Source organism: Ceratotherium simum, chromosome 7 (genome assembly GCF_057802395.1).
Source record: "Ceratotherium simum simum isolate JZ-2026a chromosome 7, ASM5780239v1, whole genome shotgun sequence".
In the NCBI taxonomy this organism is placed as follows: Eukaryota; Metazoa; Chordata; class Mammalia; order Perissodactyla; family Rhinocerotidae; genus Ceratotherium; species Ceratotherium simum.
In genome coordinates, this window is record NC_141906.1 from 54902068 (window position 1) to 54929952 (window position 27885).

At 39.9% G+C, this 27885-nt stretch overlaps 1 protein-coding gene across 1 annotated transcript in view; it reads right to left on the bottom strand.

The window, feature by feature from the left end:
* The window catches only part of MMP20 (matrix metallopeptidase 20), a 46412-nt gene extending 18920 nt beyond the window's left edge, over positions 1–27492 (bottom strand). The window contains exons 1-6 of the mRNA XM_004427400.3: positions 27367–27492; positions 19528–19775; positions 15381–15529; positions 13386–13511; positions 12405–12566; positions 10098–10239 (exon numbers count right to left, since the gene is read on the bottom strand). Of these exons, the coding sequence (XP_004427457.2) occupies positions 10098–10239; positions 12405–12566; positions 13386–13511; positions 15381–15529; positions 19528–19775; positions 27367–27492 (953 nt within the window). The remainder of the gene's footprint in view (positions 1–10097; positions 10240–12404; positions 12567–13385; positions 13512–15380; positions 15530–19527; positions 19776–27366) is intronic.
* Positions 27493–27885: the final 393 nt, after the last annotated feature.

The following is a 27885-nucleotide window of genomic DNA, read 5'->3' on the forward strand; positions in this document are numbered from 1 at the left end:
TGTGCCCTGGGGTACATTTGGCAATGTCTGGTGACAATTTTGGTTGTCACAACTGGGAGTGGGCAGTGCTATTGGAGTCTAATGGGTAGAGGCCAGGGATGCTGCTAAACATCCTACAATGCACAGGACAGCCCAACACTGTAGTGCCAAAATATCACTAGTGCTAAAGTTAAGAAACCCTTGTTTAGACACTGTTATGACGTATTATAGTGTATACACTGTACGCATAACATAGAAATAAACACTACCCATCACTTATGTAAAGTATCACAAATTCCAACAGAATTTGTTATTATGAAAATTTTCAGTATGCTAATGGGGAAAAATTATATCTGGTGCATAATAAAGCAACAGAACACATACTCAGAGAATTTACAACCTTAGACCTATAGATTACAATAATAAATGAACTAAAATTGACAAAAAAAAGAGTATAGCAAGTAATCTCCTAGTACATCTGTAAATGGATTTAAAATATAAGCAAAAAAAAAAAAATCTAAAAGCTCGTTGGAAAAGAACACCTGCAGGATGTATTGAAACCAGTAATGGATATAGATAAACAGACCTTGTCAGTAGTCTGTAATCTGATCTTTGATAAGGAGAGCAAAACAATGGAGCTTATTGATATTACAGACCTGCTGATTAGATATTTACTGCACTGTTTACCTTTGTGTACCCAGGAGTCAATGCTGTGCCTGGCAAATGGTCAGGGCTCAATAAATATTTGTTGGCTAAATAAATGGGTGCCAGAGGGTTGAGTGAAACTTATTTGATCACCAATTTTCACATTCTCTGAAATTTTCATTCCCTTTTACTAAAGAACAGCAAGTAATTAATCAAGTTGGAGATTAGGTCACTGGTAACCTTCACCCGGCCTCTGTAGCTCTTTGCCAGTCCAGTGAACCTCTTGGGGCAGGGTCATGTATTATTCATCTTTTTATCCTCAGGTTTAGCTTGGTGTCTGCCATATCTAGGGACTTGATCTATGTTTGTTGAACCTTTGTTCTTTTTTTGTTATACGAAACTGTCTTCGCTCCCCACCTACTGAGGCAGATCCCATCAGTCTTTGTTTTTCAGGAAATGCCTTCACCTCCTATTTGCTGGACTGTCAAGGTAATTCAGCCCAAGCTGAATGGGTACCTTCATTTTCCATCCTCTTCAACCCCTTACTCTCCTTGACTCTTGTCTTCTCTGTCATCCTGTTCCTCAGTTTCAAGGGGAAGAGGTGTCTTTCTTCTTTCTACCTTTTTGCTGCTCACAATTTGAATTGCTGCTCATTTTTTCTGATATTGGGTAATGTGGTGCAGTGAGAGAAGCAAGGGATGCTTGAAACTTTGCTTTATCATTGGATGTGTGACCTCGTGTGAGTCAATTTTTCTGAGACTCAATTTCCTTCTGTCAAATAAGAGTGAGAATAATAATAATATCTGTGCTAATACTTTAAGGATTCGATTGAGATAATGCATAGAAAAGCATTTTATAAACTCTGGACTACTCTTAAAATTATTTGTAGATACTTAAAAATGATATATTTTCACTCTGCAAATTTATTAGTTGATCAGTGTATGTAAAACAAACTTAGAGTTTATCAACGGAGCTAAGTTTCCTTCTAAATTTATCTCACTGACACAAAATTTTTGTCACTGGAAACTTTGAAGTACAAACTATCAACTTATTGGCTGAGAAGCCATTCATTTTGGGTGTTCACTAACCAAGGCTGCTTCTATCCGAAGGGCTGCCTCTATCAGCTTTAGAGGCCAAGAAATCAAACAAGCAGCATTCACCTCACTGGGCCCAAGAAACATACAGGTTATAAAATAAAAAGCCATGTGTAAACAGTAGTTAAAAATAGTCAAAGCTGTGCCCAGTATCCTTGAAGTACATGTTTATACCCATCTGAGGAGCCTATGGGCATCCATATTTATAAGCCATAACCTGCGAAGATGTAAAAGGCTCCATCCTTAGCCAGAAGGAGGGAGCTCAGAAGAAATGACAATGAATCAGGGATCTTAGTACCTTCTGCCTCTTTGGCTGAATTCTTAAAACATAACAGAGAATCAGTCTAAGTAAATAAAGGCCATTTGTTGGCTTTTAATGACACAACTTTATAGCCAGAAAAGATACAACCCCAGGGAGCCTATGAAGGAGGAAGACTTCCTCTTCAGTTGTGCGGGCTTTCCTCAAGCCCATGGAACCCTGGGAAATGCTAGATTGCAAACTTGCTACCTAATAGTAGTGGTTACTGATTTTATTGTCCCTCCTTCTCACAGTGCTTTGCGTTTCTTTCTCTATTGGCTCCTTTCATGTCTTCAAATATGCCCATGTATTTCCCATCTTGAAAAATCCTCAGTTGATCCTGCTGCCTCTTCCAGCTGTTATCTTAACTTACCTCCCTTTGTTAACAAGATTCTCAAATGAATGATCTATAGCTACCATATCCATTTGCTTCCCACCATTTGCTCCTTCACTCCTCATGATCTGGATTCCTTTCTCACTACTCCACTGAAACTTCCTTCCTTAATTATCTTGGCCAGTCAGTCCCTCTTCTTCAATCCTCAATCTGGTGACCTTGGCAGCATTTTCCACTATTGATCATTTAAAAAAAAAGATAATCTTCTTTTCCCTGATTTATTTCTGGCTCTATTACAGGGATTCTGTCTCTGATGTCAAGTAGACCTAGGTGACAATTTCAACTGAGGAAAATGACAGTGTGGATTAAATGACTAAATGTCTGTAAAATGCTTAGCATAATACACAGGGCATTGTAAATGATCATGAAATGTCAGCTATAATTATTATTATTAATTATATATAATAATATATATTAATTATATATTTATTAATATATTAATCAATACATTAATATTAATTAATATATATTAATTATATAATAATAATTATTATTATAATAGTTTATTTTCAAATCTTTAACTGCCTTGTCCATGTGGGAGATTCCATAACCTATGAAACCTCTCCCCTGAGCACTAGCTTACTTCTATAAAACTCCACTAGAATTGTCATCCCCTTAAATTCAACATATCTAACACTGAGTTTTTCTTCATGTGTCCAACAAATCTTGATTTTCCTATCTATGTGAGTCATGCTGCTATCTTTGACTCTTCCTTTTCCATTGTGCTCCTCACTAAATTAGTGTCGAAGTCCTGCAGGTGACTCTTTCAGAATGCCTCTTACATTCATCCTTCTCTTCAATTCCTGCTTGCATGACTCTTAAAAATGTCTTTCTTTGCATTCTAATCTAAGATACATAACATCTTTCAAAATGTGACAATTAGCAATTGACAGATGTTTTTAAATAAAGAATCTTTTTTTTTTTTTTTTTTTTTTTAAAGATTTTATTTATTTATCTTTTTCCCCCCAAAGCCCCAGTAGATAGTTGTATGTCACAGCTGCACATCCTTCTAGTTGCTGTATGTGGGACGCGGCCTCAGCATAGCCAGAGAAGTGGTGCGTCGGTGCGCGCCCAGGATCCGAACCCGGGCCGCCAGCAGCGGAGCGCGAGCACTTAACCGCTAAGCCACGGGGCCAGCCCAATAAAGAATCTTATTTTGAGAATAAAACAGAATGTGGAGAACACTTTTGGGAAACCTAGATAGTCTAAGAACATCCTCCTTATGGCTGTTTATCCAACCTGCAGGCCTAGGGCCTGGGATCACAGGAGGAGCCCTCACGTGTTTTTGTACTAACTCAAATGCATACTTGTCAAAAGGCAAAAGTTCATTCAAGTCATATTTCAGTGCTTCTCTTGGCAGTTCCATTACATAGCCAGAAGGTTTTCTATACGAGTGATAGGATCGACTCTGGACTGGGAGTCAGAAGACCCAGATTGCAGTGAAGCTTCTGCTAGGCTCAGAGACCTGGGTCTAGCTTTCTTGTCTCTGACAAAGGATTTGGACACGACCAACCTTTATGCTTATTCCATTTGTGAAATGCTATTATTCTTCTAAGGTCTATAGCTGATTATGATATTCTTGATTTTATTCTTAAAATTATATTGTGCAAAACCCAGAATAATCTGAGAGATGCAAATATAATTTTGGAATGCCTGCAGTTCCAGTCATTTCCCTCTTCTCTTCCCTAAGTGCCTGAGGAAATCTGAGATAGTGTTAATATTTTGTCATCTATTATAAAGAACAAATGTATGTGAACTAAATACATGTATATATGACTTTCAACTTATTATAGCAGAAGTTTATTTCTCTTGAAGCAGAACATTTGAATGTACCAAGGTACTTTCATACACTATGAAGAAGATGTAACAATCTCATGGTGACTTTAAAAGTACTGCATTCCATCTTGCTTTGAAAACAAACCATGTGGTTATTACATCCACAGTTTGAAATGTCTTAACAGATTATTGTTGGTGATGGGGAATTCCAGACTGGTGGGTGGGAGAGAACAGACTGAGAGCTCTTTCATAATGGCCCCCAGGTTGCCATTATAGATGTGGCTTGAAAGAATTCTTTGTTCTTTTTCCAGGCTTAGCAAGTGCTTTGGGACTTTTCGTGACAGCCGGGAGGGGATCAGAGTGATAGAGTCATGGGATTCTAGCTCTGGAGAGCATTTTATGAGGCGGGAGGGCAGGGTGGTTAGGAGCATGGGCTCTGGCAGATGATAGTGTGGGCGCAGGTCAAAGCTCCACCCCTCACTTGCTATGTGATCTTGAACAAGTTGCTTATCCTTTCTGTGTCTTGTAAAAAGACAATAATAATAATAACTCACAGGGCCATTGAAAAGATTTGACAACAGAGTGCTTAGGTAGTAAGTACTGAACACGTTAAAGTCACTATTAATATCAGACAACACCTCACTTTAAAGAGAAGGAAGAGAGGTTCAAGGACCCATGGCTAGTTAGTAACAAATCCCGTGCTAGAAGGGGACCACTCCTGACTCCCTGTCCTCCTTCTAGCCCTTCCTAGTTCTTTGGAATTACCTGCCCTACTACAATAGCTCATCAGATCAGAAATGGGAGAAGATGAGAAGGTGATGACTAAGCAAAGACATACATATTGATCAGCTATCTGTCTTTCTTTAATCCCTCTCCTGACCACTGATTTCTAAATGTCGCTTTCGTCTCGGCCTCCCTTTCTATTCTGTCACCACCCTCAGTTTTTATAGTCAAGACTATGTCAAAAGATGTATCATCTTCAAATAGTCATCAGTAATTGCCAAATGCTCATAGTTTGATAAATGTAGAGGGCTTTTAGATTTTTTTTTCTTTTTCAAGAAAACAATTACAATTGCATGAAAGGGTGTAATACCTTTGACTTCCCCGTCTCCTTTGCCCCCATCACAACCACTGATATTTACCAAAAGAATAAGCTACCTGCTACACCATGGCTAGCGTCTCATTTCTTTATCACTGAATGAGTGCTACATGTACTCGTCTGGGTAGTGTAGAATCTGACAATGTTATCCCTCAGGCGAAGCCGACGTTTCTTAGCTCAGCGTTCCAGGCTCCTCCTGCTTTGTGCCTTTCCTATTGCTCCCTGGTCAATGCCTACCAATTATGCTTTGGTTTACTTTTTGGTAATAATCAATAAAACTAAGTCAATAATTGATATCTTAATAAAAAAGAATCAATAAAAATAAATAATAAAAAATATCTCAAGTTGTTTCTAAGCCTTAATCCATTGTACATATTTTTGATTCCCACTGCTAAATATAGTAACTGCCATTTATTGAGTGCTCACTATGTGTTTGCAACATTACTTGTCCAGGATTGCCTGATCAGTAAGAAGCATAACTAGAATTTAAACCAACTTAGCCTGACGCTAAGCCTAGGTTCCTGGGCTCCACTCTAATTTGCCTTTGAAAAGTGATGTCTCTCCATTATTGAAGATTTAGCTCAAGCTCTTCCTAATTTTTAAAAATTAGAAACAATCTAGATGTTCATAAGTAAGGGATTGGTTAAATAAGCAATGATATATCTATTCATTGGAATAATATATACATATATAAAATGAAGATGAAGATGAAAATTCATCGACATGGAAAAATGAGATATTGTCGGGTGAAAAAAGTTTATAAATCAGCACATCATGTAAAATTCCATTTTTGTGGACATCTGTGTAGCCCCTCCAATACTTACAATGTATCTTTCTATCCAGAGAAAAATCTAGAAGAGTATACAACATGTTTAGCAATGTGATTACTCTGTGTTATGGGCTGTTAAAAAGAAAACCACAAGCCCAAAATGGCATCACTTCTGCTAAAGTCCATGATACCAAACTTAGATTTAACACCTGATCTAATTGCAATTTCAACCTCTCCCAGAAATGTAATCCAGTCCGGAATTTTCTAGTCAAGCGTAGTAAAGTAATCTGTTACGTAGGCCATCTCCAACCCCAGAAGAGGTGATCTGCATGATAAAACTCCCTACTGTTTCCTTCCTCCAACAGGGGATGGCCTGGCCTAAAAATAGTCTTTTCTTTTCTTTTGCTAATGGCTCCCTTGGTCCGCCCTTCTTCCTATAAAAACCTTCCATTTTGTACAACCCCTCAGAGCACACTTCTGCTTGCTAGATGGGATTCCATCTTGCCTGATTCATGAATCACTTAATAAAGCCAATTAGATCTTCAAATTTACTCAGTTGAATTTTGCCTTTTTTAACAGGGCTAAATGTTTGTTCCCCCCAAAATTCATACATTGAAGCCCTAACCCACAAAGTGGTGGTATGATGGTATTTGGATGGGACCAGTGGGAGGTAATTAGGGTTAGATGAGGCCTGGAGGGTGGGGAGCTGGTCTGTTGGGATTAGTGCTCTTATAAAAAGAGACACCAGAGAGCTTGCTCTGTCTCTCTCTCTCCAGACGCACAGAGAGGAGGTCATGTGAGCACACAGCGAGATGGCAGTGCTTTTTAAATGTCCTTCTCCCTCACGTGCTTGGCATCTTGTACGGGCTCAATGAATACTTTTCTAATGAAGAAAAAAGCATAAAAAATAACGTCACACAAGCATATTCTTGAGCTACCTCTGCCCATTCTGGTGTGATTGAATTCTGTCCCCAGTAAAGGGAGAAATGGGAGTGAGTGTTGGCATGTTTCTCTTTTCCTTCAAGGAAAGAAGCAATTACAGGAGGAGAAAAGGAACTATTAAACTCATGAGATTTCCAATAATTTTTGTACTTAATCACGATCGCCTTCCACTAATTGGACTTCTAGCTGCAACTGGTAAATTCAGCCAGTTTGGTGTTCACCCCTGACTTCCCTCAGCCAGAGAAGGCCCAACGTCAGTGTCAGATTTACTTCACTCAAGTACAGTAGTTGTTACCAGGTGTCTTTTTATTAATTTGCTTCTACCCATTGATAGAAAATAATAAAATTATTCAAACATTAACTCTTTGTCTAGGCACTGTAGACTGTAAATACTGTCTTACCACAGTATTTACAGCAATCTGCACTTTCACAGACATTCTGACATTAAAAATATTGTTGCCTTCTCTACTTCAAGCCTATTAGGCCTAGTAATATTTACTATTGGCATTAACCAACCACACTTAGCATTCCTTCACATCTGCACTTGTGCATTTTTTAAAGCCACATTATTTACATGTTCTGGGTCTATTCATAACTTAGATGATGAAGAAGATATCTGAAAAATAGGTGGCTTATTTTAAACTTTACCTTTTACTACAACCTCACTTATTATTGGAAGCCTAGCTCTCACAGCTATGCCTTTCCTTACAGGCTTTTACTCCAAAGGCTGAGTTATCACAACCACTGACATGTCTATGATATTGTGATTTATAATAACATATATATTTGGTCTTTGTCCTGGTTTCTGGCATAGAGCGCTTAAAACCCTTGGAATTTCCTGTGATGAGAGTAATAAAGGTATCTTTTGTTATGTTATTGAGGTGACTCTTGGAAAGCACCTCAGGATAGGAGCTGGTCACCAGAGGAACCAACCATGAGATTAGAGGGTTGGAACTTTCAGTCCTACCTCCTTGACCTTCAAGGAGGAGAGAGGAGCTGGAAGCTGAATCAATCACCAATGGCCAATGATTTAATCAATCATGCTTATGTACCAAAGCTTCCATAAAAACCCGAAAGGAGGAGGTTCTGAAAGCTTACAGGTTGGTGAACATGTGGAGACTGGGGGGAGAAGCATGCCCCAAGAGGGCATGGAAGCTCCGAGATCTTTCCCCATACCTTGCCCTATGCATCTCTTCTACCTGGTGTTCCTGAACTATATCATTTTATTATAAACCAGTAATCTAGTGAGTAAACTGGTTTCCTGAGTTGTATGAGAGCTCTTGCAAATTAATCAAACCCAAGAAGGGGTTCATAGGAACCTCTGATGTACAGCCAGTTGGTCAGAAGCACGGGTAACAACCTGGACTTGCCATTGGCATCTGAAGCTGAGGGCAGTCATGTAGGACTGAGCCCGTAACTTGCCAAATCTGATGCTTCAACTCAGAACTGAGTTGAATTGTAGGACACCCAGCTGGAGTTGGAGAATTATTTGGTAGTGGGGAAAAATCCCACACGTCAGAATTGGTGGGCAGAATTGTAACGCTGTATACCAATGCCTGAGCCCTATTAATGACACTTATTGCCACTTCCCTAACAGTGCCCTATATCACTCCAATTATTTTCTATAGCACTTCTAGGACAACCTCGTTTTCCCACTCTAATTCTAATGAATGAAAGTAATCCTCTCCTAACCAATTCTATTAAGTGCCTTTTAATCGGAAGCATTTTCACTGGATTTTTATTTCCAACAACATGACTCCAACCACTATTCCACAAATAACTGTACCCTACACCTCAAATTAATAGCTCTCACGGTAACTCTCTCAGGTTTCATTCTAGGATTTGAACTGAATCTTATAATGCAAAACTTAAAATTTAATTTCTTTCCCACCTATATAAATTTTCCAACCCCCTTGGATTTTTTTCTGATTATTACTTACTGCCTCTCACCATTCAGCAATCTCTGAGGAAGGCAAAAACTAGCATCATTATTATTAGACTTAATTTGACTAGAAAATGTTTTACCCAAACCTATTTCTTATTTTCAAATAAAAACTTCCACATTAATTTCAAACCAAAAAGGCTTAATGAAATTATATTTCCTCTCTTTCCTTATTACACTAATTTTAAACTTACTTTTATTTAATTTCCACAAGTAATCTCCATAGCAATAAAAATAATAATAAAGAATGATCAGCTACCACCACTAATCAACTCTTGTTGCTATATAATGCAGCTATTCCTGTACCATCCTCAGGAAAAAATCCAGCATCTCCAGTATCATAAATTACTCAATCATCTCCTATACCATTAAATTTAAATACCAACTCCACCCCAACATTCTTTACAACTCACAGAACTACTAAAACTTCTACTAGTAATCCCAAAAGAAGCATTCCTAAAACAACAATATTAGAAACTCAAACATCAAAGTATTCTTCAGTAGCTACAGTTGTCGATAACCAAAACCTACCAATATTCCCCCTTCTCTGTGCTATCTGATAGCTAACTGACAGTTGAAAAGTCAGGAGGCCTTGAGAAAGAGGGGTTTAGGAAGAGTGCTGACTTTGGAACCATCCACCGTCTATCTATCCATCTGATGACCCAGCCATCCATCTATCCATCCATCCACCTATCTGTCCAACTATCCAACCCTCATTTCCAAATATTTTTTGAGCATCCACTATGCGCTCTCACCAGGGATACAGTGGTGAACAAAATAGACATCAGATAAATCTGGGCTGGTGTTATAACTCAGCCACTTAATGAAACTGAGTCAACTTGTGAAAGTTACTTGCTCTCTTTGAACTTCTTTCTTCCTCTGTAAGTTGGGGATTCTAATCTCTATTTCACAGTGGAAAGGGTTAAAAGAAATACAGTGCATATATGGAATACACTTAGCACAGCATCAAGAGCATAGCGGGTGCTCCACAAACAGTAGTTTTGGCAGTTTCGTATCTCCCCAAAGACCTGTGCCTCCCACCCCACTGCCACACAGGACAGCATTTCTGCACAATCTTCACACAGGGTGGCAAAAGGACCTCTAGACTGATGCGTGGAGCCGAGGCCTGATAAGAGTTGGTGGCACATCTCTGACTTACCGGTCCCTGAAGAACAGGAGCTCCTTTCCCAGCATTGTCACAGCATCAAAGGAGGAGCTGGAGTCACAGAGGTCGGGGATGGACGGATTATGATGAGGGGCGTGAGGCATAGTGGGCTTTCCTGGGAATGTTTTCCGAGGTCCTAGGATTCAAAGTGACTCAGTCAAAATGGTACCAGGAATCTAGATTCTGTACACTTCTGCTCTAGAGAGCCACTTTCACTGTATATGACAAGGTGATAAAGAGCATGGCTGCTCATGGCAGGCAGACCTGGGTTTGAATTCCTGCTTCACTAGTTGCTGAGTTGTGTGATACAGGCAAATAATTTAACCTCTCCAAGCCTCAGTTTCCTCATTAGTAAAATGGAAGGTGGCAACAATAGTGCCTACCTCAGAAGGTTTTTGTGAGAATGCAATAATGCCCGAAAGCACTTAAGTAGAATGCTTGGCACATAGTAAATCTTCAAAGAATGGTAGCTATTATTTCATTATTATACATAACGTCCTTGATAGCTAAAGGTGTTCTAAATTAGGAATGTATTTTCAAAGTTTCCACTGATTATTTCTTTCTAATTAAGTGCCTTGTTCTCAATAAGATTATAACCTTCTAATGTGTTTTTGTATTATTTTCATCCACTTCTTGGTGTCCTGCACTGTGCATAGCCTTTTTTGAGGTACCCAGGAAAGACTGAGTGAATTCTTGTGGCATCAAAATACACTGAAGGTGTTTGCTATTTAAAGGCATCTTCCCGGGGATCCTCTTGTAAAACAGGGACCTGCTCCTTGGGAAAGATGCTGGTGAGTTTTTATTTCCCACTCTGTGTTCCTGGGGACGATCTTCCAGCTATAGAAGAATGAGTGGGGGCTGCCTGAGCCATTGGCCCTGGCAGGTCCCTGCTCTTGATCAAGTCTTGTAATGAGAGGTGAGCATCAGGGAAGGAGTGAGGCCCTGGGAAGGACCCACTAGGGGTGAGAGACGGGTGAGATCAAGGGTGGAGTAAGGTCAGCAATGGGGTGAAGATCAGAGGGTGGGGTGAGGCTTAGAGAAAAGATCAGAAACTGGAAATTGGTCAGATCAGAAATGTACTAGTAAATATTTTTTGAATATTTACTATGTGCCAAGCACTCTACTAAGGGTTAAGGTTGGCAAGGTGGTCAGGGGTGGGTGCTGTGTATGCTTCCTGGCAATATAAAACCATGTTTTTACATTTTGTTCACCCACATAAAAATAGCCTTATCAAAATATATGCTCCTGAGCCAAGTTTGTAAAATGGAGACATTCACAGTACATTTTTCTGTCACTCAAGGGAGGAACAGAACTGGCACATACCGCGTCTCTGAAGTAGATAGAGCTGGCTGAACACTTCTTTGGATAAATTTGTCCTTCATGCCTCGGGTGAAATCTGACTACAGATGTGTGTGCCCATTTCTAAACAGTCAGATGGGTTGGCCACCACGCAGGAAGGCACGGGGGATCTGGGCTTTCCAGGTCTTTTTCTAGGCTGAGAGGATGGGGAGAGGCTCTGACAAGTAAAGCCTGAATAACTAGGCTCCGAGGCTTAAGAGAAAATCATTTTTCTAGATTTTCCTGCCTTTTATCGATTAAAGAAAATGTGGCAATGTCTAATGATGTTTCAAGATTCCTTCTCCTGGATTAATGGATTTGTCTTTCTGTTAAGGAAAATTGGATATAGAATTTCTAATAAGCTTTTATTACCTTTGAAAGAATGTTACTGTTTGAGATAATTTTGAATATCTTGGGATACTTACTGTCTTTGAGCCTCAGCTTTTCTTAGCTATCAAATGAGGAAGACACTTCATACCTCACAGGCTGGTCATGAGGATGGTGAGAGATGACTCATAAGAACATGTTTTGTAAACTGCAGATTGTCTATATGACTGAGTGGTATAGTTATTATCATCATCATTGCTGTTTTTAGGAAGATAAGGTCACTTATATGCAAATGGGTAAGCATCATATATACAAACTACAAAATAATCCATCCTCTCTCAGTGGCTAACTGCTGACCTATGCTCAAAAAACGAAAAAATGCTTGTATTTTCTATGGCCATCAAGGGACCAATATGCTTTGGAGAAAAGATATAAAATGTAATTGCACATTTTAGAAAAAAAGCAATATTCATATCTGGTAAATAACCTCTTCACAAGAGGGTATAGTGGGGGCTGTGGTCTCTAGCTTAATTGTTACCTATGCAGGTAACTCTTGGCAAATATACTTTCTCTAAGTTGGAGACTGAACGCCTGTCACTTTCAGGGCTACTGGTCAAAGAAGTGTAGTGAACGTACCGTACAGTGCCTGGATCCCTTTCACATCATCCTTGGGGAGGTGGAATCTGTAAGGATTCTGGTACTTATAAGTTGGGTACATCAGTGCTGATGGGTCTGTGGAATGGGCCAGGCCCAGGGCGTGGCCAAATTCATGAGCAGCAACAGTGAATAAATTGAAACCTAGACAAGAGAGAAAAAGACAGTATCAACACAGGGTTTTGTTTTCAATATCTTCTGTCTTTATAGGAGAATTTATTTTGCCCAAATCACAGTTAACTCATTTTCTTTTCCTAACGGAATTATTCAAATGTTGGTAGGTTATTCTGGCACTTAGCTTTGCTGACTTTAGTCTAGTTCTCTTCCCCTTTTGGCTAGAAGAGGCTTGGGGGTGGGGGAGGATGGAAACGTAAGTCAATTCATGTTATTCATTGTCAGTGATGTTCAGTAGATGGGTAAAGAAGGAGCTTAGAGCTAAAGGTGACAAAACGATAATAGTGGCAATAATCTGTAGATTTAGGCCACAAATGCTTTACTAGTTCCCTGCTAATACAGCCTACTCCTTTTTACTTACAAAAGTTTCACACTAAAGATTTCCAGATGACATGCATAATATTCTGGAACTTTTATACCCATCCCCATCACACATTTTGAGAGAGTACTGATTCCCTCAGGTGATTTCTGAATTTAGCCTATTTCCAAGTACAAGTAAGAAACAATAGATACTACATAGCTAAAGAAAAAGAGAACTGTGTGCTGAGGAGGGCATTGCTGCTTCTTGAGATTATACACTATGAACCAGAGATCAGACAAGTCTACAGCACAACTGAGGGTAGATCTTTTCCCTTATGGTGTTCCGTTTTGGATTTTTGGCTTACTTGTTTTTCCTAGCCAGCCCCCCTAGTTAAAGGGTGGCTTGGGACGTTGAACCTCAGGGTTTCATGATGGAGGCCCAGAAGAGGTACAATATTTTCCAGGTTATGGTGAATTGTGCATATATACCATTCATTCCCATAGTCCACTTCTCAGCATTGTCGAAATGTGTATCTCCTCCCAGGCCTTCTCCAGGTGCAAATGCATGGGCTAGAGTCCCTCGAGGCCCATCAAATGGATAGGAATCCCCGTGATCTAAGCAAGTGAGGAGAAATGTCAACAGGATTTAGTCTTTCTAGCAATTTTTGAGGGGTACATAACATTACAGGGAATGGACAACTTCTTGAATAGCATTGACACTTCTCATACAAATACTACTACTTTTCAATATTCACTTTTTGTTGTAAGAAGTTCATGTCAGTGAATAACCTGTTCATTGAAAAATTAAAAGGGATATTTGTATTTCAAAGATAGTAAACATTAAAAATAAAAAATGACCTTTTGTTATCATTTTTATTGCAATGTCTATTAATTGACACACGGCATACTATGTACTATGTGCACACTGTAGATTACAAAAGGAGAAAGAACAGATGGTCATTTGATAGCAATCTTGTCCATTGATTGGAATATGAACGTGTTGGCAGAGTGTAGCTGTCAACATATTATTCAGCCAAGATATTAATAGTAAATTGAACAAGTGTGTGCTTTCTGTTTCTACAGCACAATATAATACAATTTAAGGAAGTGTCAAAAAAAATTTCTCTGTAATTTTGATATACTTTCATATGTAAAACTCATGAAAGTAATAAAGGTGTTTATAAAATCCTAACTTTTTAAGCTTTATATGTTTTTATTTTATTGTCTATATTTAATTAACAGTTCATTACACATTTAATAGAAAAGGAGGAAGAATAAAATGAGGGATGTTGTAGAAGTTACATTTCACAGTTTTTCAGGATTTTAGTGAGGATACAGTGTTTTATTAAAAACCAATAAGACAAAGTGCTAGTGTACCATTTCTCAGGTTTTGGTGCAGTGCAGTTTAATCAGATTGCACGCCCTGAGGACCTAGTGAAATGGCAGCACAGTCCCTAGTCAGCTTGTGTTTTAGGGGACAGAGAACAAGCTTGAAAGATCAAGAGAGAGCCACACTGCCCTGCCACTTTACTGGGGGTGGCCTTGGTCCAAGCTTGAGGGAGAAGCTTGGTCTTGGAGAAATAGAAAGCGCCATGGGCCAGGTCACACCCAGGGCCATCTCTAAAGGGTTCATACTCAGTACTTGCTCGATCTTCTCTCTCTTAGCTCCTAAGCATGTTTTCCCCCAGTGACATCAGATTAAAATTAAGATCAAGATTTGAAATAGCAGGGACACCTAGAAATGTTATCTGTGGAGGGGAAGAGGCAGTGGCACTCACTTAGCTTCACCATTAGAAAGCTGAGAAGGGAAAAGAATTTCATGAACCATGTGGCTCTTCCTTTATCTACTAACTAGACGTATTTCTCTGAAAAGGGCTCAGAGTGTGCCACCAATCCCTGTGCAAGTTATGCCTCCACTCCTTACCAGGGTGGGTTGGGAGGATGAAGAAGAAATGGGCAAGTTGGAGGCAACCTGGCAATTCCCAAAAGGTAGTCTGCAAGTGGGGGCAAGACAGCAACGTCAGTCTCCTAACCACTCCTGCAGCGGGAAAGCTGTCAGGGCCACTGTGGAATAGATTTCCTTCAGTGAGGATTCAAGGAGAGGATTCTTGGCTAATATGGAAGCGGGTATACAGCAATGAACAACATCATGGGAATGAGATGAGGTGAGATGGCCTCCTAGACAATGGGAAAGCTAAATCTGACAGAATCTGTCCTTAATGGGGCAAAACCACGATGAAAGCTGGTTACACTGAGTCCCTTCTACAGCTGAGTCTATGATGACCAGAAATGCTGAGAACTCCTCTGGTTCTAGTTTCTGGCCGGATGAAGGTCATGACTTTGCCATGACCTTGGCCTCTGCTCTTCACACCATTGTGTGAAGGGGGATTGCACTGATCACTTGGCTTAAATATTGTAGAGGGAAAAGTATTGGAACATTTCTCCTCTGGATTAGTAAACAATATCCAAGAAGCCCCACAATACCTCCAGTTTCAAAAGATATCATAATATCGGCTTCTCCCGAGTCTACCCTAACAAAGCTCAGGGGGACAGCACTGCTCCAGGCCTGCAGGGCCATCTGTACTGCTTTGTCCACGTCAGCGGAAGTCATGGAAGTTGTGTATTTGGATATTCTGTGAAAATAGAAGGAACATGTTTTCCTTTTAGTAAATGCTCCTAAGTGAAGAAGGCAAGAATTAGGCTAAGGTTCTATTAAAAATCAAAATATTGAGCATAGATCTACAATTTAGATTTTTTCTCCAAAACAATAATTCTGATTTTGCTTTCATATTTGTTAAATTAATGAAACATGTTAACAATAAGAAAAATGAAGGGGAGAAATGAAAGAGTTGAGATAATCTGGTGCTGAAGCAGTTTGGTTTTCATTGTTACTATATAGTCACTAATTTTAAAGAGTAATACCACATGTAACTTTACAAGTATCGAGAAGTCCATTTTCCCTAAAGTGGTTTTAATTGAGAAGGGAACTCTTTTTCCCTAAAAGAGACTGAAAATTTTCAATTGTAAAAAATAAAAACGTAGAGTTTTGAGGTTTTGCAAATTCTTAGTCAAAGGCCATCAGGATTTCCCCAGGGCCATGGGGGAAAAATTATTTTTTCTTAAAATAATGCATTTCTTAAAGAGGAAGTGCTGGCTTTGAACAAGGATGCTCCCTGGGACTAAAAAAGGCTTGAGTCTTTCATCAAATGCTGTGTGACAGTGACATCCGAAGGCAGAAAAGTATAGAGCTTTTTGGACAAACAGCAAGTAGATGGTTGGTGGTTCTCTGGGACGTGCTGCTCTGGACCTCAGGGCTGGGGGTTTCTGGCAGCATATGAAGGAAAGACAGGAGAGAGGAACTCCCACCTGGGGCCTTGGGCTGGGATGGAATAATGAATGAGAGAGAGAAGATAGGTCTGAGAGAGCCAACCTTGAGAGAAGGGCCTGAGCCTACTTTCTCTCTTTTTCTAGCTCCTAGTCCAGAGCCTTGTACATAGTAGGTACTTTGAAAATACTGCATAAAAGGATGAATTAATGAACAAAAGCTAGTGGTTTTTAGAGCCACAGTGATTCTCAAATTTTAGGACCTGTGATAACTACCTAGGAAGGTTGTTAAATACATAGGTGTGATCCAGATATCTGCTTTTTAACAAGTATCCTAGTTTATCCTGATACAGGTGGTGCCATCTCAACCAGAAATCAGCAGTAGTCCTGGGGGACCAAAAGAAAGGGACCATGTTCCACACAGAGGATGGCAAATAGCTCAGTTTAGCACTGGAGAGGGAAGGAACAGGGAGATCTTTAACTCCAGGGGTTGGGGCCAAGAGGAGGGAGCTATGGAGAGGAAGAGGAAACTAGAAGGGACCAGTTAGTGCTTTAAAAATATGTCAAGCCTACTGATAATATCAATCTGTGATTTATCATGACCCTGTATATGGTTAGTACCTTGACAATCTCTCACATTGTAGACGTCAGACATATCTTTGAGCTGACCGTTTGAGTTGGGCTGGAGAAGACAGAGTTGGAGAAAGGGACAGCACCAGAAAAGAAGAGAATGTAGAGAACAGTCCTGACCCAGGGGCTAGAAATTGATAAAGCAACAGTGATAACAGCTAATATTCTTTGAGCACATACTAAGTGCTAGACACTATTCCAAGCACTTTTTAACATGATGCCATTTAATCCTTACAGTAACCCTTAAAGGTAATAGTAAGGATCAACATTTTATGATTAGTCAGGATTTGAGCCAAGTTCTGAGTCCAAAGCTTATGCACATAAGCACACTGATATATTTTGTGTATTTTAATCCTCTGGGTTATGTTATAAGAAGTTATTCTGGGATCCAATAGCTATACAGACAGAATACTAAGATAGCCTCTAGCGCTTTATTTTTATTTTTAGGGGGTTAGGAGAGTTGTTCCAGAGCAAGAGGGGAGGGGCAGTGTGAGTGTGTTGCAGGGGTTTTGGGGCTGCCCAACTCATCACAAGAATATGATACTTCTCCAAGTCCTAAGTTATCTTGATCTATGCCCCATCTTTGTTGTGCATAGTCACAGAATAAGATTCTAGGATACTGTTTAAGAAGATAATGGAAAAGACTCTATGGGTTTATATAAATTTTTTCCCTCTTATTCCTAATTATCTCGTAATTACTTGTGTGTTTAATTCCGTATGGGGTGTTTCTTCCCCAAATGCTTTGATTTTTGCGGAATTCTTATGCTTAAGCAGAGGATAATAATTGTGTTCAGAGCACCACCTTATGGACTCATAGGCTCATAGCAGCTAACAAGCAGCCAGGAGGAATCTTCTGGTCTGTCCTTGGGTTTGGGCCCTCATTTGATCATGGGGACTCACTGGTGTGCTGGTATAGTGTAACAACCAGCTCCATAACCCGAACTCCTGATCTGTAGGGTTTGCCAATTTCTGTATTGTAAACACACTCACTATGGCTAATTTCAAGCTACCAACTTGCCACCACTGAATGAAAAGTTGGGAAGAGAGAAGCAGCAGCACATCATTTCCACTATACAGCTAACATATAGATGTAAATGACTTCGTGAACACAGATCATAGTAAAATGTAGTATGATAATTAGAAAGCAATGTTTTGATTACCTTTGTTTTTAATATAACGTATTTAATTGTAAGTTTATATAATTTTTAATAATGGCTGCGTTTAGCAACCTGCTCACAAAATTCTTGGAAACTTAACAACTGGCTGCAAAATTCCAGAAAATGTAAAGGTGGGCACCTGAGAGCTGGCTGGAGCTGGCCCCAGCACACCACTGCTGGGAGTCTTACAGTCCAGCCTTTTCCATCCCAAGATATCAACCAGATGTGCTCGTCCTAAAAATGCAGTCTGATCCTGACCCTGGCCTGACTCTCCACTGCCCTGGGAATAAAGTCCAAGCTGCTTAGCCTCGCGTTCTAGCTGCCCTTCAGGCTGTCTCTCCAGCCTCACTTCCCGCCATGCCCCTTTGTGCACCCTCTACTCCTGCCGCCCCCCACCAGGCCATTCCACTCCCTGCCGCTATTTGCGGGGTCTGCTTTTCTACTTGGAAAACCCCTCACGTTTGCGAGGCCTGGGACAAAAATACAAATAAAGGACACTTCTTTTCCAGTGCCACCTCTGTCTGGCATGTGCGAGGCTCACACGTCCAGGCGCCGTTCACCTGCCTCCGGCCCCACCTTCACGCGGAGGAGCGGGCACCAGGAGTGGTCCAACCCAGCCGACCCAGGAAGGAGGCCGAGCTGGCCCAAGAAGTGGATCCAGGCTGCTGGGCAGAAATTCCAGCCTGAATACCCAGAGCACAGGGAGGAAGCAGATTCTGGTTGGGCGTGTCCCCTCGGACTGCACAGAAATCTTGTTTCAGGACAGGAGGAGGCCAGAGGATGGCCAGGTGGGGGGCACGCTGAAGCGTGGAGGTGGAGGGGGCATATGGTGGGCGATCCGGGAGCCTGGGGCTGAGGGCAGACGGGCTCCTACTTTGCCTTCGCATCAGGCTCAGATGTCACTGCCCGGGCCCTGGGCAACTTGGTATCTCCCTCTACGTGCTCCCACAGTTCTCTGCTTAGACCTGTAGTTTCACACTTTTCACACGGAGCTGTGACTATTTGCTTGCATGTGTGTCTCCCTGAAAGGGCTGTGAGTTCCTTAAGGTCAGAAAAGGTTATCTATTCACTCTTATATCTCCAAAATTGACTGCCTGTAGTAGACAATAAATCATCAATAAACGATTTTTGTAATCAATGAAAACAATTAATTTATTGATAGATGAGTTTTAACATATCCTGATCGAGCAGGTTGTTTTAAGAAAACTGGTTGGTACTGTCAGGTTATTAATCATAGACTAGATTATTTTTCTTTAAAGAGAAATATGTTGTCTCTAACTGGTAAAATTGTTTGTAATGCCTAAAATGGCCAGCCATTACAATAATCCTGAGATTGTATTTTCTGGTGACTTCTCCATTGTCATTGTCTAAAGGTTCGACCTAAGAGTTCTTATTCTTTCTTATGGTTTTGATGAGTCATGATTTTTATACAGATCAGAAGGAAGATATTTTTAAAAGAAAAGAAGAAAAGAGAGAGAGGGTGTTTCTCTCTGAATTTGGAAAGACTCAGATCTCATTACCTGTAGGTCAAAGTATTTTTTTTCCATTTGGGTTCACCTGGGAAGAGGCGGTAGTTTGCCACATCAGGAACTCCACAGCGAGGCCTCTTGATCACGTCCATCGTGGGCTTGTCTAACTTCCCGGTGACTGGGAGGCCGAAGAACACTTGCAGCTCCTTAATCTTCTTTACCATGGACTTACTTCCTCTTGCAACCATCTCACCAACCTGGTGCCCTCCTTTAACTGTGTAATACTTGTCAAGGTATGCCTGAAATGGAGAGGGAGGCTGACACATCTACAGCACAGTCTCTGGGAAATACCATGCTCAGGTAAGACAGGGATAGCAGTCTTGATTTATTAAAAATAGTGTGTAGACCATATTTCCATTTTTGAAAAAAAATAGATATATTTACATAAAGCATAGAAAGATATATGCCAAATTATTATTAATTACCTTTGGGTAGTGGGGATTTTAGATTTTTTTTTTTTTTTGCTCACCTACATTTTATAGTTTTTCTACAATGAATAGGTGTTGTAAGAGAGAGAAATAGTGGAAGGAAAATGACGTGAACACTTTTTCCCCATGGATCATTTATTTGTCATTGAAATCTTTACCCACTTTGTAAAACAGACAATCTTATTTCTCTGGTAAGCAGGTGTTGTTAGTGCTGTCTAGTCAATTCTGACTCTTAGAGACCCTGTGTACAGGGAGAGTGGAACCCTGCCCGGTCTTTTTTGCACCATCCTCTCAACTTCTGGCACTATATCAGACAATGCTCTGCTGCTATTCGTAGGGTTTTCATGGCCAGTTTTTTCGGAAGTGGGTGGCCAGGTCCTTCTTCCTACTCTGTCTTAGTCTGGAAGCTCCGCTGAAAACTGTCCACCATGGGTGACCCTGCTGGTATTTGAAATACTGGTGGCATAGCTTTCAGCATCACGGCAACGTGCAGCCGCCACAGTATAAGAACAACGGATGGGTGGTGTGGTTCCCTGACCGGAAAATGAACCCGGGCTGCAGTGTTGAGAGCGCCGAATCTTAACCACTAGACCACCAGGTAAGCAGTTATTGGTATCATATTTTCATTATACATTGTGCAAGGTCAGTATGTTTTTAACTCTCAGAGGCTTTATGTTCCAGCCTGTCATCTTACATGAAGGCAGAGGGCCAATCTGTTTCCCTCCTGAGGATTTTAATTGGTTCCCGTGTGTTCAATGTGGGAGGCTGAGCTTGTTTCCATGGGGCAGTTTTCCTGGGACAGGCTCTTTTTCCCTTGAGACAAGTAAAATTAACCATAAGTTATAAGGCTTTCATTTGCACGTAAAGGCTTAAAACCTGTAATATATGATTCAAAACACTTTCATATGACTGCTTGGGTGAAGTGAGTGAGGCAGGATTAGAGCCTGCTGTTGGCACAGGAATTTCACTCACCCAACTTATTTTAGGAAAATAGAGAGCAGCTAAAGATTTATATATATATTTTATTATATATAAAATTTTATATTTATATATTATTTATATTTTTATTGTATACAATTATATTTATTTATATATCATGTAACCATATACTTATTTATATTTTATACATTATGTCTATTATTTTTATGTTATATATACCTATTTATAAATTGCTATATATACATATTTATATATATCTATTTATATACATAAGTAATAAAATATGGGAAGCAAACTCAATGTCTAACAATAGGGGATTTGTTAGATATATTATTGTATATTCATGTGAAGTAATACTAGCTGTCTCCTAAAATCATATTTTTGGAAAATATTCAATGGCATGGAATAATGCGCTCAATATAATGACAATATACTGAGAAAAGCAGAGGAGAAATCTTTATACAAATTATAACCATAATTTCATAAATAAACCAAACCAAATATATATATGTGTATGTATTTATGTTATACTTATGTTCATTATATATGTATATTAATACAATAATGTTAATATGTACGTTAATATTTAAAATTAAGATATTAATCGATATATTGTTAATGTATATACATATAATGTATATATAATGTGTATATATATTATATAATGTATATATAATATATAATTGATATGTATAATATATATAAAATTGATAATATACATAATATATAATGAGTATAAGTAACATAAATAATGGAAGGAACTATGTCTGAATATTGTTCTTATTTACCTCTGGGTTGTAAAATTATTGATGACAATTTATTCGTTACTCTTTCCTATATTCCAAAGTTTTCTGCTATGAATATGGACTGTAATTGTTCAGGAAAAGATAAAAAGGAGTAAGACTTGCTCACTTGTTTGACAAGGTGCTGTGTTTCCTTACTGTGGGATCAACCGATTTTTTGCTCCCTGCCCTGCTTGTGAGAGAAGCTCACTTCCCTGGTGGTCGTCCCTTGTACAAATCTTGGTGAGATGAGAGCCCAGAGGAGGCAAAGGAGAGGCAGCGTGGGGTGCCCAGGCCCTGGGACCTGGCTGAGGGGCTCTGAAACAAAGGCGTGACTATTTGGTTCCTTGTCCATCTCTGGTTAGGCCATCTTAAGTAAGCATCTTGTGTTTCTGATCTTTGTGCAAGATGACGTTGGTTCTCTGAGCCATTCCTGTTTGCTCAAGTTGATACTGTGATAATGTGATGCTCATGGTAAGTCTGAACTATGCTCTTCAGAGGTGAGCTCTGTGCAGAAAACCAGATGTTCCTTATTTTCTGAGACAGTTTTGATTTCAAATATTTTGTTCCCTTCTTAGGTTATATGTTGCACTCTATATTCTAATTTTGGTTTCACAAAATATGGTCATATAAGGGAGGATGCTCGTGATATATTAAGTGTAAAACAGGTTTACAACTACTATTATAGTATAAGCCATGTTTATAAACAAAAATCTGTGTATATGGATACACACACAGATATATAGTCATAAACTGGGACCAGGGTGAGGACGTGAGGCATCGCCAAAAACTCAATAATCAAGAAAAGTAATATTTTATGCAATATATTAAAAAAATCAAAATTAATGCAAAAAATATATGATACACAAAATATCAAAATTTTAAATAAAGACAGTGTCCAACCTGCTTCACTCCCCTCACCCGAGTTCTGGTGCTGAGTCATAGAAAAGTTGTTTTGAAAGATAAAGACTGAAGGGTTAACAGTGGATGTATCTTAGTGATGAAATGGGGAATAATTCTTTTTTAGTTATACATGTTTTATGATTTTTCTAATGTGAACATATACAGTTTTACAATAAAATATTTATTCTTTAAAATATGCATAAGATGCTAGACCTGCGGCTCAAAAGGCTTAAGACCAGTCATAGTAGATAGGATTAAAATAGTACCTTTTAGTGAAGTAAAAATAAAATTAGAAACGATTCCTACTTAAAAAGAGAAAAATTGGTTACTGTGGGGATACAAGGGAGTTGCTCCCGCAGGATGTGGTTCTTAAACTAGTAAACACCTGCCACATTGCAGTATCGTCCACGGCTTTCTCGTCACTCTCGTCTGCTGGGTCGTAAGCTCCTTCCTGGTGGGGACCATGACTCCTTCACAACGCAGGCCCTGTGCCTGCCACAGTTCTGGACCCAGAGTAGATGTTCAGTTAATATTTGAGCTCTTTTTCTTTAGGCAAAATATGAAAATATGCTTCTTTGAAGAATTATCAGATGTTCTGAGGTATTGAGAGCCCAAATTATTCTGGGCATTTTCTTGCCAAAGTTATTGACAAGGTTTTAGCATACTTTTTAGAGTCAAGATGTTCGATGAGATACTTAGATGTGCACTTAGAATTGTGTCTGTTAATTCGAACACTTGTACGTTGTTGGCTCAACACCTGACTGGGGCACTGGGTCAAAGATTTCAGGACTCACCAGCATTGTCCCATTTGCCCCCCCCCCCCCCATAGTTAAAATCACAGGATTTGAGGTTGGCTCTCAGATGGTCCTCTCTCCACTTCTCTTCCAACGTTTGATAGATAAAAGCAACAGAGGCCTAGAGAGGCAGTCCCAGCAAGCTAGTGGCCCAAGCTCCCTCCCAACTCATCGGTCAGTGCACTTTCCTAGTGTCCTTCCTGAGAGTTAAGAGCTTAAAAGTCATATTTAAGTATGCTTCAGGATAAGGTGAAATTCAAGATATGGTTCTTCAACATTTCTTTCTGTTTTGGCTAAGGCGCAGAAATGGAGTTGTGGAAACTCTTTGCTGTGTGATAAATCCTGGGTTCTAACAAGCTAGGGAATTCCTAATTTCTTTTAGCTTCAGTTTTCTCATCTATAAAATGGGATTGGTGTCCGTCCTACTGACCACACCAGTGTGAGGATCCAATGAGGGCCTCAATGTGCAAATGCTTTTAAATGTATCAAAAGACTTTAAAATGTATATACCCTTTTACTCAGTATTCTACTTCTGAAATTCTATCCTGAAAAAATAATCGTTTAGATTAGACTGTTGTACAAAGATGTTCATAGAAATATTATTCATATTAAAATAATCTGTGTCCAACAAAAGAAATGGTTAAATGAATTATAACTCACTTATATTATGGAATATTTGTAACTCTTTAAAACGATGTTATGAAAATAGTATTAAAATCAAAATTTTCTCATGACATAGTATTCAGGAAAGTAGGAGCCAAATTTTGAATATAATAACAATTTAAAAATGTCTTTATGCACAGAAAGTAAAATGGTAGTAAAGCAGCTGAATTCAACCGTTTGTATTTGGAAGGTTTTTATTTTTTATTTTCTTTAATTATAAGTTCATAATAACATGATAATGAAAATTTATATTATTTTTAAGGACAACTTAACAACCTGTTTTAAATGTTGTATTGATATTACTTTTTAAAAAACAAACAAAAGAGTGGAATAAAACCCTGGATTATGAGACTGAGTAACCATTTTACCATTCAATCCTTTTTGAAGTCTTTATGGTAATTAGCCAATCAGAATTTAAAGGACGCAAGTGGCATTAAATAAATCAACTAAAATCCTGTTTATCTTTTCAAACGTAGATTATTGTGACCGTGGGTTTGGGAAGAAGCAGATGGTATTTGGAAACGTTGCCTGTCTGGAGTTTCCAGGCATGAGAAACCATTTGTTTCTCTCTTAGCGAGCAACCTGGAAAGAAGAGAGCCGTGTGGAAGGTGCTTAACCTGACCCGGGCTTCCAGGCCCCGGGTGATCCGCTGGCCTGGCCTAACTCTGGGGCTCAGCCAGTAGCCTCTTCCCGTGGGCTCTCAGCTCTTGCCACGCTAGCCCGATGCTCAAATCCAGGCGCCTTCGCCCCGGCTGCTGCACTTGCTCTTTTCTCTGCCTGGACGGCTCTGTCTCCAGATCTTCACATGACTGGCTCCTTCACATAGTTCAGCTTCATCTCGAATGTCGCTTCCTCAGAGAAGCCTTCCTGGACTACTCAGGTGAAAATGCCTCCCCTGTTCCAGTCACTCTCTATAATCTTGGTTAATTTATTTTCCAGTATCACTTATCACTTTCTGAAATAGTCTCGGGCACTTATTGACTGACTTGTTTATCTCCCCCAAGCATCTTCCCACCTCCTCTATCACCCCCACGGAAGCGCCTAAGAACAGGAACTTGTTTTGTTCCCTGATGTTTCTCCAGTACTTAGAACAGACCCCGGCACATGGCATATAGTAAACATTCATGAATAATTGTTGAATGAATGAACATAAGCTATTTTCACGACATAAGCCTATTTTCATGTCATTTCATTTGTTGTATTGTAAGGCTGTGCCAAAGTTGTTATATGTTTCTGTAAACTATAAGGTGAGACATTATTCCTTCTGGTCACTGGGGTCCACTTTAGAGGCTTGCCCAGATCGTCCCAGCCTGCTGAAGAGTGTTACCTGCTCCTGCCCAGAGCTGATGACTGAGGAGGCAGGCAAGAGGAGTTGCTGTCTGCCAGGTGGCAGGGTGTGGACAAGTTTCCTTGGTTTCTGGTTGAAGGTCTTTCTGGGAGTGGGTCATGAGGGAGACTGAGGAGGGCTGACTTATTTTGGAGAGGAAGAAGTAAGGGATCACTAAAGATCCTCAACATTCCTTGGCCACCTGATTCTTTCCAAATATTCCTAGGAAGGATAGCTTTTCCTAGAACTTTCTGGCCTTATTCCTGCATAGACTGCTCAAGGGTCAGCTAATTTTTTCTGTAAAGGCTGATTGATAGTTAATATTTTCGGTTTTACCGTACTCCACCACTGTGATGCAAAAGCAGTAACAGACAATATGTAAATGAATAGATGTGGCCAGTTTTGGCCCGATGACCATACTTTGTGTGAACCTGGACTATAATCACAGTTTTTGGCCACCTCAGATCAGCTCTGGCCTCGGCATGACCCTCCTCCTGGAGGACACAGAGACTGTAGTTTCTGAATCAGAGTGGCGTGAGGCTAGGTGAAGGAAAATTACGTTTGGGGAGAAGGGATTCAAAGCTAGGTGGCACCAGTGAAATACAGTTTGAAATAGACCCTAGTATTCTGAGATATGTTATTTTGAATTTAGTTTATCTAAAAGTGGGCTTAAGTCAAAGGACGTTCAATTCAACAGGCCTGTATTTGGCATCCACTGTATTGTTTATATGCAGGGCTGATATTCAAAACGTTTAATAACTGGTGTGGCAGGAGGGACCAACCAATTAGAAAGGATGGGCCGTGTCAACAATTGTAGGGACACACCAGTGTGTCTGGGTGTAGATCAGCTCTGCAGTGCATCCACTGAAGCAGTGCACAGGCGCAACCTGGCAGGTAGGAGGGCAACCCGGGGGGCAGGGTTAGTAACCAGAGATGTGCTGTCATTTTGACAGACTCTTGAAAGAGAGGCCCTGGTGCAAAAACGTCTCATCCACACACCTTTCACTAATGTTGGAAGTTCTGTCATTAGAAACTGGTTTCTTTAGATTAAAGATTGCCACCTTCTTTTTAAATGCAAAGAACGCTTGGAAGCAAATAGTCATGCATTGCATAACGACCTTTCGGTCAACAACCAATCGCATAAACGATGGTGGTCCCATAAGGTTAGTACCGTATAGCCTAGGTGTGTAGTAGACTACTCATCTAGGTTTGTGTAAGTGCACTCTATGATGTTCGCACAACGACGGAATCGCCTAAGGACGTGTTTCTTAGAAAGTATCTCCATTGTTAAGCAGCGCATGACTGTACATTAAATCAGTCTGAGTCACACATAGTCTTTGCAAAAATTCTGATATGAATTATTTGTATCAGATCCTTTCCAACAGTTAGTTGGGAGAGATTTTTAAAAGAGGAAAATACAGAAAGTGTAAGTAAATAAGGTACTTGGGGAACATGCTTTAGAGAGGAAAGACTCTCAAATGAGAACTGGGTGGGCACCCGGGAAAACCTTGGTTCGCTTTAGATTTTGGTCAAATTTGCCTTGAATAGAAAAGCCATTTTCTGAAATGTGAACATAGGAATTCTTTCTGTTGTGACTGCTAGGAAGCTTAGCACTAAATTTATAACCCATCTCTGGCATGTGAATCTTACACCACAATTTTTACTTCTGCCCTTAATCTCCTTCTACATTATTCCTCAAATATTTCTTTTGTCTTTTCCCGTTGCATGTAATTTTGCAAGCCACCTCAAATTCTGTATGAAGCAAGATACCTAGATAGATATTTATTCGTGTATTTATTCAGTCACGCAACACGTATGCCTAATGTGCACCAACCATCAGTCTTCACCGTCCAGGAGAGAGTATCTATTAGACCTCAATGAACTTATAAGATGATTTTAAAACAATAACAGATTTTTTCTATTTTTCTCATTAAACCCTTTTAGGTTTTCCGGGGCAGGAGGAGGAAGAGGGAATTGTGCAAAGATTCACAAACCTGTGCGAGGTGGTAGTTGTTCCTTGAGGTCCTAGGGGTGGCTGCAAATAGGGAGGGGGTTGCAGTGGAAAACTTCAAAGCCGTGATGAGGAGGACAGCGAGGCCAGATGCAAGGAACACCTTCATCTCCTCACGGTAGCGTGGTAATTATATCAGCCTGGGGGACGACAGACAGTGCACGTTTGCACTTCTACCTTGAGCTGCTTTTATAGAGTCAAACAGGTCTGGGCCCTGAGAGCAAGGATGATTCATGTCTCAAAAGGTAATTATACAGCTCATTTCTCTGCCTGATGACGGGGTAACACAGCGATACACAGGAGTCAGGGAAAGCTTCACTCTTTGCGATTTACCAAGTCGCAGAAGGAGAAAAAAGTCACTTTTGTTGAAGTTTGTCGGCTAGTTACACAAATTGGGGTAAATTTGATTAATTTGAATCCAACTCAGCTGAAACATTTGATTAGCCTCAGTTTAGGGGTCTTTTCCATTCTGATTACAGAAAAAGTAAATGATTAGAATATA